This window comes from Acomys russatus, chromosome 2 (genome assembly GCF_903995435.1).
Source record: "Acomys russatus chromosome 2, mAcoRus1.1, whole genome shotgun sequence".
Lineage (NCBI taxonomy): Eukaryota > Metazoa > Chordata > Mammalia > Rodentia > Muridae > Acomys > Acomys russatus.
The window spans coordinates 69,996,441-70,014,612 of record NC_067138.1 but is presented as its reverse complement, the minus strand read 5'-3'; the positions used below and the strand labels follow the sequence as shown (position 1 = coordinate 70,014,612).

At 46.3% G+C, this 18,172-nt stretch overlaps 1 protein-coding gene across 1 annotated transcript in view; it reads right to left on the bottom strand.

Moving 5' to 3' along the window:
* Positions 1-18,172, bottom strand: part of Snx30 (sorting nexin family member 30) — an 84,628-nt gene that overhangs the window by 38,466 nt on the left and 27,990 nt on the right. The window contains exon 2 of the mRNA XM_051162754.1: positions 1,927-2,118. Within this exon, the coding sequence (XP_051018711.1) occupies positions 1,927-2,118 (192 nt within the window). The remainder of the gene's footprint in view (positions 1-1,926; positions 2,119-18,172) is intronic.

Sequence of the window (18,172 nt, the reverse complement as noted above, 5' to 3'; positions counted from 1 at the left end):
ACTCACACACGCATACACACACTCACACATACACTTACACACACGCATACACACACTCACACACACACTCACACATGCACACACACTCACACATGCACACACACTCACACATGCATACACACACACTCACACACAATGTATCCTAGTCACACTCATTACCACTCCCTTTTATCCCGTTCCAACCCCACCAAGTCCCCATCCCACTTTCATGTCTTTTTGTTTTGTTTTTGTAAAGCACTTTTTAAATTCTAAAATTCAAAGTGACAGTGTGAATTTTCTCCTTAGTAATGTAGACGATTTACTTTTTTGTTTGCTTGCTTTTCGAGACAGGGTTTCACATGTAACCTTGGCTGTCCTGGACTCTCTTTGTAGACCAGGCTGGCCTCAAACTCACAGAGATCCGCCTGCCTCTGCTTCCCAAGTGCTGGGATTAAAGGTGTGCGCCACCATGCCTGGCCATAAAGTAGATGATTTAGATCAGTAACTTCCTATTAAACAATTTTTCTTCCCAGCAGATATTTGGCCATGTGTGAAGATATTTCTGATTGGCTCAAACGGGGGCTGGAGATAGGTGGGGGGTGCTACTAGCATCTAGTGGACAGAGCCCAGGGACACTGCTGAGGACAGACCCACAAGAAAGTACTGTTCACCCCAAAATGTCAGCTAAGAAACCCTTCTCTAACTCTAAAACTTTAGTACTATTTTAAATATGAAAAAAGACTCAAAAGTAAACAAAACCCACAGGTTTAGGAATGTAGTTCAGAGATAGAGCATTTGCCCAGAGGGTACAAGGCCCTAGGTTCTATCCCCACGATTGTGACAAAGCGTAAGCACTAAAGGTAATATTTCACAAGTAAATTATATAAAGAACACGAACTTGGCAGTCTTACAAATTCACTAGAAACCTACTTAACAATTTTGTAGCCAGGTACAAGTTACTCAGTTTCCTCACCTATAAAACTCTAACTAAACACGAGGCTTTTAGGATTGTTGTGAACACTGTTCAATTTAGTCCCAGTGCTCTGTCCTGTCTGTCTGGCAGATGGCATGGCACACAGTCACCAGGCTTAGTCTCAGGCCCCTTACTTCTGTCTTTAACTTCATTTAGGCCAAATTACAATCAGGGTCCCATCGCAGGGATGAGACATAAGCTGATAGAAGCTCATGCAACTTGTGAAATGAACACAGTAAGCACAATTGTCCCATGATATAGAGGTACCATAGGGATTAAACTGCTTCAGCCACAAGTTCTCCTCATTTTAGGAATATAAACTTATTATAAGTATATGATCCCTCAGGGAGGCAGAGGCAGGCTGATCTCTGTGATTTCGAGGCCAGCTTGGTCTACAAAGTGAGTCCAGTACCCAGAGAAACCCTATCTTGAAAAACCAAAAAAAAAAAAAGTATATGATCCTTTTAACCTTTAATATAAGCACTCTCTCCTGTAACTATAATACAAGTGGCCAGGAAAGACAGCAAAGGCAGAGAGGACCCCAGTCCCAAGCCTTGTTCTAGGTTGCCTCCTATTGCTGTGATAAAGCACCATGAAGGACAGGGTCTGTTTGGTTTCCACATCTCAAGTACAGCTCACCCCTGAGGGAAGTCGAGGCAGGAGTTTAGAGGCAGGGACTCACACAGGACCCAGGGCAGAAGGCTGCTTACTGGCTTGCTCTCGGGCTCCTGTTTAGCTACCTTGTTATACCTCACAGACTAACTGGCCAGGGGTAGCACCACCCACACCAGGCTGGGCCTTCTGACATCAGTCATTAAGAAAATGCTCCAGAGACTTGGCACAGGCCTGTCTTCTAGAAGCATCTCCTTACCTGAGGCTTCCTGCTCCAGATGACCCTAGTCCCTGTCAACTGACCGAAGACAAAAACGAAAGCACAAGCGCAGAGCCTGACATTCTGAAACCGAGCGACCTACTTTGGTGGTGACCCTATATGTGATATAGGTCTCCATTGTACAGACGTGCTTCTTGGGATCATCAACTGTGACGAAGAGGTCTCTCGTGTCACCATCGATGTCATCATCAAGCTGAAGTCTGTTCAGAAGGGAAGATGAAGAGGCTGGGCTCGAAGTGCCTGCTGGTGTACCACCATTGGGCAAAATGAGATCCTGCAAGAAGAAGAGAACAGCCTTACAAACCGCACGAGCAGAGAAGCTCGCCAACTGCAGCCAACCACGCTGAGACCCTCAACAACTTCCCTTACCGAGCTCAATCCAGGAAAAAAAATTTTCATGGAATTTTTCCTTTGCTATTCTTCCTCTCCATTCTCCAGTCATAAATCCTTCTAGGTAAACATGAATCTTCTGTTTTTAAAGCCAGTCAACTAAAACCAATATTTTTTCTTCAGGGTCATAAGTTTATCACAAAATGACTCACAAGACACCGCCCCATGAGAAATGAACACAGTAAGAAAACACAGAGATCTTAGGGGTGATCAGTAAGGGCGGGGTAAGCTGAAGGGCCCAGCAGTGGAGTTTGCTGTGTGTGACCTGGACTCTCAAGTAGGTGACTCATGGTGGCAACACCTCCTAAGACCAACACAAATGCAGACCCTGGAACAGCATCCCTAGGCTAAATTATCATCAACCAGTTCTCCACACCACAGCTAGGGTACCTCTAAAAAACAAACAAACAAACAAACAAAACTAAGGCTCAGGTGTTAGCAGAGGGCACACACATAGGGTGGCTCATGACTCCAGTGGCTTCGGCACTAAGGGACCTGACACCCTCTTCTGGCATCCTCAGACACCTGTACTCATGTGCTCAAGCTCATACACAAACACATACATATGCAGATAATTAAAAATAAATAGGTAAACATAGCAAGTTCTGGGACAGCCAGGACCATACAGTGAGATCCCGGTTTGGTTTTTTGTTTTTTGTTTTTAAAAAAAAAAAAAAAAAAAGGTTTTAAAATATAAATCCAAACATGTCACTTCCTTGTATAAGACTCTCAAAACCATCCCATCACACAAGTCGAAACTCCCTCCTGTTGAGCAGACACTATTGACCCTCCCCCTCCCCTTCCCCCTCCCCCACCTGCCCTTCCACCACTTCTCTCCCCCAGTTCCTCCTGCTCTGGATCTCTGGCCTTCTGGCTGGCCCTGACTTGCTGTGACCTCAGGGCCTTTGCACTTGTGCTCTCTCTCCCAAATCATGATGCGGCTACTCCCCTCTTCACACAGGCTGCTGATCAAATGATACCCACTTGAGAGGTCTTCTCAGTCCAATTAAATCGAGAAGTAACCCCATAACCCCTCATGACTCCTCAACTCCTCCAGCCTTGTTTTCTTCTCAGGATTATCATTGTTTGAACTTTATTGCACATTCCCGAGTATGACTTTCTCATGCTCTACTCGTCTGTGAATTCCATGAAAGCAGAGACTGCACCATACAGGGTATTCAAAAGAAGGTGATGAGCCGGGCATGGTGGCGCATGCCTTTAATCCCAGCACTCAGGAGGCAGAGGCAGGTGGATTGCTGTGAGTTCAAGGCCAGCCTGGTCTACAAAGTGAGTCTAGGACAGCCAAAGCTACACAGAGAAACCTTGTCTCAGAAAAAGGAGGAGGAGGAGGAGCAGGAGGAGCAGGAGCAGGAGGAGGTAATGAATGATTTGTAGAGCTGACCCAATGGAAGATGCCCAGTAGACACCTGGGACATGAGAACATCTCAAAGGGCAGCCTGGCCACAATGTCCATTTAAAAGCCTGACTCTGCTAGCAGCTAGCTGCCGCACTGTTCCTTAGTTCTCTCATTTGCACAGTACCGAGCGAGGGAGGGAGTCAGCATGTGGGGGTAACTGGAGAGGGTGTGTGAACAATGAGAACATGATTCCATGTCACTAGTCAGTTCTTTAAAAAAAAAAAAAAACAAGCAAACAAAGTTGATTTGTCTGTTAAGAACCTTTACATTTCACTGTAAACTGGGGCAGGGTTTACCATGAGCACATCAGTGTTAAAGAAAAGAAAAATCATAGTAGAGATATGGCTGGTACCTCAAATTCATTTCCTTACTATTTTTATTGTGTCAATACCTATCTAGAATAGCCCTGATATAATGTGGTAACTGTTTGCTGGTGAATATATTAAAAACACTCACTGCTGGAAACTGTCAACCCTCACATGCAGATGTAAGAACACCTTTCCTCTGTCCCCTGTGCCTCACCCCATACCCGAGGAAGACAGAGAGAAAGCTGCAACGCTTTACAGATTCCCTGGTTTAAAGAACTTCAGTTTCAAGATCTATCACGGCCAGCTGTTGGCAAGATAATTAGCAGAAACCTCTGGCAAGATTCCTCATCATGTTAAACATGAGGTTTATGAAAGCAGAGTAGCATCTACAGTAAAAAAAAAAAAAAAAACAAAAAACAAAAAACACAAGTCACGCAAAAACAGCCCAGCTGCTCTTTCAACACCACTGGAAAAATTCGGGCAATGTGATGACCCCATTTCAGAGGAGTCCGGCAACGCGGCTCGAGGTGACCCACAGAGAGGACAGCGCTCTGTCCACGGCCTGTACCTGCCCAGTTTGTCCTAGTTCGCGTGCACGGTAGACACCTGAAGAATGAAAGTCCTACACAGATCCCACAGAAGACTGGTGGCTGCTGACTCTACTGTGAAGTTCATCTTAAACACGCTGTGGAGAATCAACTCAAAGGGAAAAGCCTTAAAAATGAGCTCAGAACAGAACAGGAAACACCATGACACCTGAAAACAACCAGGGCTGACAACGTTGGCAGTAGCAAGACAGACAAAACGTTACACGCCCATTATAAAAAGTATAAACCCAAGATGGGCACAGAGGAGCATGCCTGCAATTCTAGCACTAAGGCGGGAGGATTACGAGTTTTGAGTTCAGTTTGCATTACGTAGAAAGGCTCTGCTTAAAAAAATAAATAGGAGCCAGTCACAGTGGTAATGCCAGCACTCTGGAAGGCAGAAGCAGACGGATCTCTGTGAGTTCGAGGCCAGCCCGGTCTACAAAGAGAGACCAGGGTAGCCAAGGCTACAGAGAAAAACCCTATCTCAAAAAAAAAAAAAAGAGAGAGAGAGAGGAGGAGGAAGAGATATATAGATAAATAGAAAATTATAAATCTAGACTTCTAGACAGTCTCTGCGAGTTAACCACCAGCAGCTTCTGTCTTCCTCTCCTTAGATGCCAACCTAGCACCTAAAGAATCAGCAAGAAAAAAAACTCGCTGGGTGTGGTGGCACATGCCTTTAATCCCAGCACTTGGGAGGCAGAGGCAGGTGGATCGCTGTGAGTTCGAGGCCAGCCTGGTCTACAAAGTGAGTCTAGGACAGCCAAGGCCACACAGAGAGACCCTGTCTCGAAAAATCAAAAATAAAAAACAAATAAACAAAACAAAAACAAACAAACAAGAAAAAGAACTGGGGAAACAGATAACAGAAAGGCAGTGTGACTCTGGAAAGCAGGATGCCAGGGTGCCACCCACGTGCCAGACTTTCTAAAAAGTTCTACTAAACATAACTGGGACGCTGCTGAAGAGGGGACCCATGAGGCACCTTTAAACAGGTTTTGAAGCTATTTACTGTTGCTGGGGCTCACAGAGAAGTAGAAAATGTCTTTATCCCAACCCCTTCATGTGTACCCTAATTTGGAAATGCAGTTATGTGAGTATGTTTGTGTGTTGGGGAATGGGTCGCTGTGGCAGGACAGTGAGACAAAGGAAAGTTTCTGACACTGGTGCCAGATAGTGAGGGTTAGGGTAACCAGCAGGGCGCATCTTTGTGAGCAGATGAACCCACTACTCTGGGTGTGCCCATTGGCACAAGGCATGCAGTGAAAACACTGAGGCGGGTGGGGATGGGGCTCTGCCATGGAAACCAGGCCACTGGGAACCAGGACACTGAGATGAGTCAAACCAACTTTCACGAACTGGAATGCCCAAGACCCTGCCTGCCTTCCCCTCATCCTCTTCTTGTTTGTTCGAGTAAGAAACCCAAGAAAACAGGTTTAGCAACATCAAGCAGAAACAGAGGCAATTCAGTAATCTACCTGTCCCAAGGCAAGGCCAACAGCAGACATGCGCTCTTACCATCTCAGACACCAGTAAACAAACCAAAAAGAAAACAAAAACCTTGAGCCTACATTATCTCAGCATTCCGACCCAAGAAAGCAAACACAGTCAGAAAATGAACATGTTAGGCCACATCTGCTTTATGCTCTCATTTTTTAAAGTGAGAAAGCTTAAAACATATACTGAAAACAAAAAACAAAAACAAAAAAGCAACAAAACCAAATTTAATTATTTTAAAAGATGGATTAGGTAAAGTAAAATTTACAAAGCCTGACCAATACAGAAAAAAGAAAAATGTAACTGTTTAGATCTTATCTCTGTATGTGATTACAAGTAACTACGCCAGGAAGCCCAGCAAGCTACACAAGCTTGGTAGCCCTGGGAAAGGGTGGGCACGCAGCAAAGTGAAGTTAAGTAGGCACAGAAAACCTAAATACACAACCAGCAAGGCCCCAGGGGTTTTACAGTTGAGCTCAAGTCCTACCTTGTTCAGATAGTCGAAGACACACATATAAAACATGGAGAAACCGCCCAAGTCACTCTATGAGGGTTTAGCCAATAAGCTGTTATCAAATGAAAAAGAGGAAATTATGGTATACACCAACAGCAAAGTAAACTAAAACCATATTTTAAAATTCAGGGGTTATGTGTTAGGTTTTTGTTTGTTTGATTTTGTTTTTCTTTTTTTTTTTTTAAGTTTCTCTGTGCGCATGTGCGCTTACACTAAATACACTAAATACTTATACTAAATACTATTCAGTGAAAAGGGGTAGAAGACACAGAGGGACAGTCAGTGGACACCCAAGTGACTGACCCCTCTTCCCTTGAGAGGCACACACATTCCTATTGTTGCCAAGTGGCTCCTCACAGAAAAACACCTTACACCGCTGGCTTTGGGTTGGGCCACGTGACCTGCTCCAGCCAATGGCAGATGGACGACTGCAGCCATAGGCCAGACCTAAGCCGGGCTTTAGAAACTCTTGCATCTCCCGGTCTCCTGCTCTCTTCTCTCCACCTAGCCGGTCCCCAAGAGGACCGCTCCTTCAGAAATGTACGGCTAGGGAAGAGTGAGCACAGCTGACTCACAGCCAGAAAACACAACATGACCTAGAAATCACTGTCTGTTGCAAACACTGAACTTTGGGAGTTGTTTATTATTTCAGTAAAGCTGACTAGTGTATATAATTATACAATGTCTGTATAATTTCCTAAACTACAGAGAGGAAATGGTGATACAAACGGTAGAGAATTTTAAAGGCTTTACCCTTTTTAACCTTGGAGTTGTTTAAACATGTCTTAACCAGTCTGTCCATGTTCTGGGACCCTCCCTCCTCATTATTAGCCGCAAAAAGGCTCCGTTTTCCCCACCACTATCCTAGAAACCCCACGTCAAATATTCTCCAAAGCCCCACAGTGGTTTGTACACATCCACCAAGTCCTAAGGCCGCCACAGCCCGGTTTCCAGGCTGGCACTGTCCAGAGGTAAGTTTACACTTTTTTAAAAGTCTGGACTCTGACTGCTTCATATATAACAAAGACTCTTCCTTATATGTGGGCTCACAGACATATACTCCACAATTAGAAGCTGGTAAAGCTTTTTAGGAACTGAACGTGTTTCCCTGGCTTTTCTACGAGAAAGCCCACCCTTTAAAATGCATCCATCAGCCCAATGTAAGAAGAACGCCTTCAATCCCAGCATTCGGGGAGGCAGAGGCAGGAGATCTCTGTGAGTCAGAGGCCAGCCTGGTCTACTAAGAGAGTTCCAGGACAGCCAGGGCTACACGGAGAAACCCTGTCTCAAAAAAAAACAAAAAACAAAACAAAACAAAAAAAAAAAGAACACCTTCAACGATTTTCAAAATCCAAGAGCCCCAGTCCACATTCTTTGGCAAGGTTTCCACGATCTGTTATTCAACTTTTGAAGGAATCTCCAGACTGTAGTCCCTGCTCTGGACATTCTTAGAAGCAAGGATTTTGCCTAGCTCTCAGATTAATTTAAACATGATTCCTACCCATGTCTTCTAAGGAGGAGCCACTTTTTCAAGAACACACTGAGCATCCAAGAGATGTCAGCCAAAGTGACGATTCAGGGCTACTGAAACACAGGGCCGAGACCATCTGTGTTGAAACAACTCAGTCTAGCTAGGGTATGAATGCCAAAACAGCTCATGATGGCACAGGGCAAAGCTGGTTGTAACAGAACTCTGGGCATCGAAGGTTGAGAGCGAAGGGTGCTGGGGCAGCTTCAGAAGAATGAGGAGACTTGCCAAATGGAAAAACAAGGCACGGGGAGGCTGGGCACTGCTGGCCGAAGAGTCACCACCACTAAAGGAGGACAGGTATGCTCAGAAGCTTGTCCTCAAATAACTAAGGCCCACAGCAAGAAGACTGTGGCTACCCCAGGTGTAATGGATGGTCCTGGAAGATCCTGACTGTCTTTTGACAGGACTTAGGATCACCATGGAAGCACACCTGTAGGCGTGTCTGTAAGGCAGTTTCTAGCCCCCCCCCACCCATGTGGGCAGCACATCATATGGGCTGAGAGCGGGGCAGCAGCGATCCTCTCTCTCCATTCCTGAGCACAGGCGTGATGTGAGCAGCCACTTCATGCCCCTGCCTCCATGCCCACCCCATCCTGATGAACTGGAGCCCCACACTGAAGCCTACAGTGAGCCTTCTTTTCTTGCTTTCTCTGGTATTTCGTGTGTTCATTGTATGCATGTGCTACCTGGAGGACTTCAAAATCCAAGTACACAGCTTTCTAAGAAGACAGACTAAGTCTTCCTAACTCCACCTAAAAACAAATCTGCATAAGACCAGCTCTCTCTCTCTCTGCCCCCCTCCAACCTGATCTTGGGATCCTGCAACCAAAACCCACAAAGCTGAATAAAACGTTCATTCTTCCACTGGCATTTCTGCACCTGCATCCCACAAGGCCTTGAAGCAGAGAACACCCCGCCACCCCAGAAGTCATCAAAGCTGTTCTACACTAAAAGGGACAGACTCTGATCTCAGCATTCAGGGAGGCAGAGGCAGCCAGATTGATTCGATGCGAGTTCTAGGCCAGTACGGTCTACAAAGCGAGTCTAGGACAGCTAAGGCTGCACAGAGAAACCCTGTCTCAAAAAAACAAAAACAAGCTGGGTGGTGGTGGTGCACGCCTTTAATTCCAGCACCTGGGAGGCAGAGGCAGGTGGATGGCTGTGAGTTCGAGGCCAGCCTAGTCTACAAAGCGAGCCTAGGACAGCCAAGGATACAGAGAAACCAAAATCAAACAAAAACAAAAACAACCCACCCCCAAAAAAAGGAAAGAAAAAAAGAACTCTGAAGTGACAGGCAGGAGGTCATTCAAATGATATAAATAAGGAGCCAGGTTGCATGCATGGCTGGCCCACACCACACTTGTGGAGCACTGTCCTCTAAGTATAACGGCCTTTAGCATCTTATCAGAGCGACAGTGACCACCCAAAAATGAGCTTCAGGATAGAGCCTACTGCTGTGCCCCGGGAAGGGGGGATCATTAGACTCTCATCTGAGATTTGAGCCACCCCCTCCCGTCCCTCTCCCTCACAGCTGCATTTAACATCTGCCCCCAAGGCATATGGCCTAGGAGTTGCTCGGGCAACACAAAGTTGTCATCCACACAGTTCATGCCCAAGGAGCAACCATCAAGTTACAAAAAAGAACAGATGCACATGTTTTAAGTAAGTTTACAATTTGGGTTGGGCCCCACTCACAGCTCTCCGGGGGTGCATGCACTCTATGGGGGACATGTCAGACACAGTCAGATGGAACATACAGGGGTAAACTGAAGGGGACTCACTTATCCAGCTGTAAAGGGATTGCGGGTGAAGGGAGGTCCCACCCGGGCAGGGATGAGACTCGGTGGTTCAGGGCAGTGTGGGACCACCCACCCTGCTAAGTAAGCCCAAATAAACTCACCGCTTTGCTAAGCTAGTTAGATGGAATTGTTACTTTGGTCTGGGGTGGGGGGTGGGAATAAGCCTCCATGTCCCTAGAGAAAGTTAAGGCAACAAAACACAGGTGCTCCTTACATGGAAGAAGGTACCTAGCACAGGCTTATTTACTTACTTACTTACTTGCTTACTTATTTTGTGTGCGTGACGGTTTTGCCTGTGTGCATAAATGTGCACCACGTGCATACAGTGTCTGGAGGCCAGAAGAAAGCTTTAAACCTCCTAGAACTAGAGTTAGCGTGAACGGCCATGTGGGTGCCAGCAACCCAACCTAGTCCCCTGCAAAGACAGCAAGTGTTCTAACCGCTGAGCCATCCCTCCAGTCCCCATACCTTCATTCGTCTTACAAAATTTGGCCCTGGTTCATGTGCTTTTGAATTATCATTGGACCCAGAACCACACAGATGTGTCAGAAAAGTTGGCAAAGAACACTCTTAGCTGTCACTAGTTATGTTCTGTGTGATTAAATAGTTATGGGTTACCCTGGCCACCCTGAACCAAGCTCTCTTGAAAGCAAAAGCCACTCAGGCAAGGAACAGGACAGGACAGGACAGGACAGATGCACAGACCAGGGACAAGCATCAAATGTTACTGTGAAGACAGTCTTCACAGCTCTCCCTTTGCCAAGTGCTTTAAATGTCCCACATTTTCAATAAGGCTGAAAGGGGCCTTTCATCGGACGCTACCAAACACTCACCGCTTTGTTACAACACACTCTGGAACGTGTGGGCATCCCAGAGGCAAAAATTATGTGTCAAATTCTGCCACTTGACATGTGTGTCCTTCCTTGGGAGAGAGAATATAACTTCTGGGGGTCTTAAAACTGCCTGTGGAAAAAGGGAGGGCCACAGAGTTTAACGTGCCTTTCTGATCTGGGAAAGGAAATGGGCACACAACTCAAACCACCCTCTGGCAGAGTACTCTCACACTCAGGATTTGTGACATACACACCCTACAGCTGTGGCAGCAGAAAGTCTTCAAACCCACACCTGACACTGACGACACACACAAGGCCAGAACATGCTGACCTGGAAGGCAGCCTGTGACTGTATTCCAGAAGGCCACACTTTCTAAAGTCAGCTTTCATTTTCTTTCTTTCTCCTCCCATAGAAAGGACAGGGGTCTCTCAGCATTAGCACTGAGGTGTTCGTCAACTTCAATTTACAGCTTACCAAAAGCAATTACTGGAGACACTGTGCTGGGAAGTTGAGGCCAAACACAGTGCCCCAGGCACCTGTTTTAGAAGCCTGGTATACACCCACAGAACATTTCCAGAGTCCAGATGGGTGCTCGCCTGCAGAGCCACCACGTGGTCCATGGCTGCTCCAGATCTAACCCTCACATCCCTACCAATGTGGCTCAGACCATATAAGGGTGGTTCCTCCCTATGTCCACAGCTAATTGAGTCACTGGAAAAGAAGAAACCACTGTGCCAAGAGTCTGGTCACAGAAAAAAAAATTAAGGATGGGCCAGCAAGGCAGTCAGCAGGTAAAGGCACTTGCTGCCAAGCCTGATGACATGAGTTCAATCCCCAGTACCCTCACAAGTTGTCCTCTGACCATCACACACATACTTTGACATGTTCTTACACACAAAGTAAATAGGTAATGTGGGAATAAAAATTTCGAACATTAAGGAATAAGAGAAAAAGGATCTTAGCCTTAAATGTATGAGGCTCTGGACTTAGTACCCAGGACTTGTCATAAGCAAGAGACAAACAGCCGGAAAAGGAGAAAAAGGTGTGTTTCAAGCTAAATGGTTTTGTTTTTTTTAATGTCAAAAAGGTCTTTTTTTTTTTTTTTTTTTTTTTTTGTTTATTGCATTAACATGAATTGTCATCAAATTTAAAACTGCATCCATTTGCTGCAGCCTGCGGGCACAGAGCTCATGGGCTGCACTATACCAAGTGACAGCGGATGCAGTTACATTGAGTCCCCACAGCGCCACACTCACTGTACTATAGGCTCCGAGGCCAGCCTGCTGCTCACATCATGCTTTCACTGCCCCTTTTCTTGTATGTAGATTATTTATTCAGTTACACAGACCCCACACAGTAACACGCTGTACAGCTGGGTGGCCATACCTAGGCTGTATTCCACGTAGCCTCAGCATACAGCAAGCTCCACCACCCCTTAGGTTTGTGTCAGTCCACACCATGAGGAAACCAGCTAGAACCATATTCCTCAGAGCACGTCCCTGTTGTAAAGAGACACGGGCTGCACCAGTCCTAGTCCTGCCCTCTTTGCCATTCTGAGCTCAGCTGCAGAAATGAGCCCTGCAAAGAAGAGACAGTTGACAACAGATGACACTTGACAGCAGACAACAGATAAAGGAAGAAGCCCCAGGAAAGAATGAAGCCAAAACCTTACAATCTTGTCTCTAAACTGTGTCTTAAAGCCAACTTGGAAAGGAGATAACACCATTGTGTTGGCGTCACGGTGGATATGGGGTCTCACGATAGCGAGAGACTTGCAGGCTTGTCTTGACACCAGTACATAGGAGAACAGTAACAGGGAGGCTTTCTACACCTTTGTCCTTTTGCTGTTTTGGTTCTGACAGGGTCTCCCTTAGGCAGCCCAGGCCCAGCCTCCTGAGTGCCGGGATCACAGGTGTGCACCACCACACCTGCTGAAGACGAGTCTATTTACATCTCACGTGACGGAGGATAATACCAGCTGTCCAAATTGAAGACTATAATTGTTGTTGGTTAAAGCTGGTGTAGAGAAAGGCTAAAAGATTGCAGGAGCTAATGTGCCTCAAACCTTCTCCCAGGTACAGCTGTTGTTGGATAAAATTTAACTAAAAGGTTACATTCCTAAAATACATATAATTAAACATGTGTTAAGCACCTTTCTTCTAGTAATAAGATCCCTGATTATGTCTCTCTGAGATGGCAGAGAAACACAAATAATTATCACTTCCTATTTATATTATAGACCAAAATACAGGTGTTTCCCAACACACGGGCTTTAAGCGGCATAATCGACAGGTGCTGTAGGCCCCCGAACCACAGCTGAGAGGGTATGAGAAAGCAGAATGTATTTGTGCATGTATTTAATCCAAACAAGGCGTTCTCGATGACTGCCAGGTGCTATTCTGGGGAAAAGAGCAAGCTGAGGAGGGCCGGCTGCAGGGATGGCGTGTAGGCTGCAGCACAGAGCACAGCAACTTGATACACTGTGAGAAGCGCACAGAGGAAGAGAACACCAGCACTCCAGAGGGAAGGAGGGGGCGCAGTCTTGCTCCTGGAGGATGTTTCAGGATGATTTTGGCTTGTTTCTTCAACAGCTGTCAGGCCCCAGGCCAGCCCCTCAGACTCACCCACGCTAACTAGAAGACGGTAGGTCCACCCTGCTCAGGAGGCAGGTTGCCCAGGGATACTGACAGTACAAACTCTCCAGAGCCAGGAGAGTACCCTTCAATGAGGAGGCGGGGGGGGGGGGGGGGGGGGGGGGGAGGCAGCCATGTGAAGAGTGCTGCATCAGCTGAAGACTGGACCCTGGATGGGTGTGAGCTGCTATGGGAGAGAAGTGGCAAGAAACACAGCCTGGAAAGTAGATGAGCTCAGCCTCCAGGATCCTAAGAAAGCATTAAAGACATGCTCCACAAAGGATGGAGCAGCCTTGATGTGGGAAGGTGGTGGTCGCGCCTAAGCTTTTCAGAAAAAGCACACAACAAAGAAGAGTGGACACAGGCAGCAGGGGATGGAAGAGCTAGGGCAGGCAGAGACTACCCACCTTCCCAGGCGGTGTCAGGAGAGCAAGAGCGAAGGAGGGATTCTCAGCGCTAAGGTTGGGCAGCTAAGATCCCTCCCACCACTTTCTGTCAGATTTAGTTTCTCTAGAATTTAGCATATGCCCTTGCAACAGAAACAGGGTGAGGGACAAAGACTAGGATATTCTCTGGAATGTCTCCCAGGTGCGGGGGAAACAACAGAAGCAAAGCTGCAGAGAACTGGATGGTGCTGTCCTTCAGGCAAAATCAAATAAAGCCCCAATCAACAACCCCACTAATCCTACAGACGCATCCTAGGGCAAGAGAGCAAGTGCTGCCGAAATAACTGTCCAGCAAACACTTATAAGCCAGGGACGCATAGTGCTCGTCATCGTCTTCTCACCGAGGCCTGTTCCAGATTCTGGTCTGCTTCACCGATAACCAATCTGGGCTACCACATACCAGCAGTTCTCACCTTGGGACCTCGCCATCCATTTGAGGAGGTCAGGGTGACATTCTACAGACTGCCATTATACAGCGTTCTTGGGACATCTGACTCCACCCTTAACAAGAGAGCAAAAGATGGCCAGGCCTTTAATCTCAGCACCGAGGAGGCAGAGGCAGGTAGATCTCTGAGTTCAAGGTCAGCCTGGTCTACAAAGAAAGTTCCAGGGATATTCAGAGAAATCCTGTCCTAAAAAACCAAAAGAATAAAAGAATGGGGTGGGGATGTGACCACACACAAAAGATGTCCAGCTGAGCACCCAGGACCCTGGGCTGTTAGCAGACTTAGAAAACAAGATGACCTGGGCATGCTGGTACACACCTGTAAGACCAGAACTCCAGATCACCTGCAGGAAGATGGCAAGTTTGAGGCTAGCCTGGGCTACACAGCCACTTCAAAGTTGGCCTTGCTACATAGATATAGCAAGACCCTATTTCAAAATATCAAATAATAACATTTAAAAAAAAAGAACAAAATCAGAATTAAAGCTAAACAACTTTTATTTGGAGATAAAATTGTGTATTTTTCACAGTGATCCCATATGGCTACAAATCAAGGGTGGGGACAGTAAAGTATTCTAAGTGCATGTTCTCTGCCAGACACCGGGCAAGTAAGTCACTCACACATCTGGGCTCACTTAGCCTTTAGGATAACTTGGAAGCTGAGGGGAGATTTTTATTTTCTCTGTGTGACCCTAAGAACAGAATATGGAAAGTTGATCATGGTCCCAAAGACTTGATTAAACAGTACCAACTGAACAAAATATTCCGACTCCACCTTCTCTTCTTTCCAGGTGTGACATGTAGGGAAATCCCAGACCACGATCAGCCTTCCAGATGTGTTTCCTAGAACAGCAAAAGTCCTGCTCCACCAGTATCAGAGAAAGAAATCAAGTCATACTGCTGCTCAGCTCCAGAGCAGGTCCAAGCAGCTCCATTTCATCACCATTAATCCCCCATGGATGCCAGGAAAATGAACCAAGAACCCCACCAGTGTCTGCACTGAGGGGAAACATGTGACCAGGCACCACTGTGGATGGTCCATCTGATATCAAGGTTAATGCATGAGGTTAGGGACACTTATCCCCAGAGAACACAGACCCCATCCAAAGAGCTTCCTGACTGACGCACCCGAGAACACCTAAATTGATAGAATAAATCTGAGCTTTGATATTAATTGATAACTGTGGAACTTCAAGTGCTGAGGAGATAATACTATTCAATGGATACCAATGAAGAATTTGATTAACTATTTTTTAAAGGATAATGATAATCAGGACCTTCTCAAATAGTCTACTTCTCAAATTCCAAACGCAAAAAAACTCATGTTGGTTTGCTTAAGGAGGCTGATCACAATTCACAGCAAAGGGCTATAAATTGTTCAGAATCACAGAGAAAATATGTTCACGTCTGCACCATACGGTATCTGTCCTCACAGTTCAAGCAGGCTGTAACTGCGCTGTCACATAAGGACACTGAAACTTTCATCTCATTAGTTTTTACATATTACAACATGCAAGAAAACCTCCGATTATTTTTCATGTATTTAAGATGTGAAAAAATATCCCAACACTTGAAAAGCTGAGGCAGAAGGATCATGAGTTCAATGTCAGCCTGAGCTACATAGATAAGCCCAGTCTAAATAAATATGTAAATATTCTGTTAACGGTGAGAGCTTAAGAAAGGGGAACTGAAAAAACAAAACAAAACAAAAAAAGAATGGGGAACTGGCGAAAGGGTGACAGTAAGCAGTAGCAAGTAAATTCTGACTGTGGCTCTACTACAAGGCGTGGCCTTGGTGGAGCAGGCGTGGCCTTGGTGGAGCAGGCGTGGCCTTGGTGGAGGAAATGTGTCACTGGGGGTGAGCTTTGAGATTTCAAATATTCAAACCAGACCCAGCGCCTCTCTCTTTTCCAGCTGCTTGCTGATCAGATGTAGAACTCTCGCTTTCTTCAACTCTCCAGCATCATGTCTGCCCGCACGCCACTATGCTTCCCACCATGACGATTACAGACTAAACCTCTCAACTGTCGGCCAGCCCCAACCAAATGGTTTCCTTATTGAGAGGTGCCGTGATCGTGGTGTCTCCTCACAGCATGCTAGTCGTACATCGCCCTAAGATGCAGCCACGGCTGAACTAGGTGGCCCACAGCCTGTAAGCCACTCCAATAAATCTCTTTTTAATATACATAGATTCACTCTGCCAGTCTGTTTCTCCAGAGAACTGAGACGAGTGCCAGGGTTTTGCCCGCATGTATGTTCTGAGTGGCACGCTCTATTGTACAGCGTGGGGTGGCCAGGAATATACTCGGAGCCCAGGCTGGCCTTGAAGTTCTCGGCAATCATCCAACCTCCTGAAAGGCACCACACCCAGCTCACAGTATCAAAATGAAACCACTGCCATCTCCCCTATCAACTGGGCCGACATTACCAACTACCCCTGACCCCAAGGCCTCACTGAAAACAAATACACTCAAAATCCTGCCCAAGCCAGATGAAGGAAGGACCCTACAAACAGGAAGAGGGGTGGTGCTTCATGGGTCTAAGGCGCTGTCAAACTGTCTGAGCTAAAAGAAAAATGATTTACAGATCCTGGGCCTCCTCTCCATCCTCAGCCACGCCAATGGCAAAGCTCTCGAATGCATTTTACAGCACCCGTTTGTCTTCAGCAACCTAAGTGCTTTTCCTGTCAGCCACAGACAGTAATAGTCCTGCCTAATGAATTTCATCTTACCATGGCTGACAGCCCTCAGAATCACCTGTGGCAGGACAGGCCCTGGTGGCCAGACATTGTGCTATCGTCAAATATAAGGAGCATCTTTGGTTCTGTCACAGGATGTTTGATGTCTACACCTATGTACAAAGATGGGTGTGGTAGCAGCCCCAGAAACAAGACCCCTGCTTCAAAACAAGGTAGACAATGAGAACCCCTAAAAGTTGTCCCCTGACCTCTAACAAATGCCGTGGACACACGGACACACACACACACACACACACACACACTACATAAATATAGGGCTGGGCATGACAGAGAACGCCTTTAATCCCAGCCCTAGGGAGGCAGAGGCAGAGAGATCTCTGTGAACTCAAGGCCAGCCTGGTCTACACAGCAAGTTCCAGGCCACACTGTCTAAAAAAGCTGGGCGGTGGTGGCACATGCGTTTAATGCCAGGACTTGGGAAGCAGAGGCAGGCAGATCTCTCAGTTCGAGGCCAGCCTGGTCTACAAAGCAAGTTCCAGGACTGCCAGAGCTATACAGAGACAGCCTATCTCAAAAAACAAAAAAAAAAAACAGAAAAGGGAGGGAGGGAGGGAGGGAGGGAAGGAAGGAAGGAAGGAAGGAAGGAAGGAAGGAAGGAAGGAAGGAAGGAAAGAAGGAAGGAAACCTAAATGGGCCACACGGGAAATGCTGGACTGGGATGAGGCAGGATTTTCTTTTTATTTAAAGATCCTGGGGAGGGGCTGGAGAGATGGCTCAGTGGTTAAGAGCACTGGCTGTTCTTCCAGAGGTCTTGAGTTCAATTCCCAGCAACCATCTATAATGAGATCTGGTGCCCTCTTGTGCTGTGCAAGCGCATGTGCAGGCAGAGCACTGTATACATAATAAATAAATCTTTTTTTTTTTTTTTTAATAAAGAAATATAGCTACAAACAGTAGTCAAATGGAAACACAGAAGAGATTGCAGAGGGGGAAAAAAACCGAACACAGCAAATTTGATCAACCAGCTCAGATAGGAAATAGAGAAAAGAGGTGAGGGTTGGATAAGCAGAAAATTAAAAAATAAATTCAGAAGTCCATACAAAATACCAGCAAGACCAGAGAAATGGTTCCATGGAAAAGTGCTTGCTACACAAGCCTGACAACCTGGATTTGATCCCCCCAAGTCCACACACAAAACCAGAGCTAGCTGAAGTAGCCCATCTGTA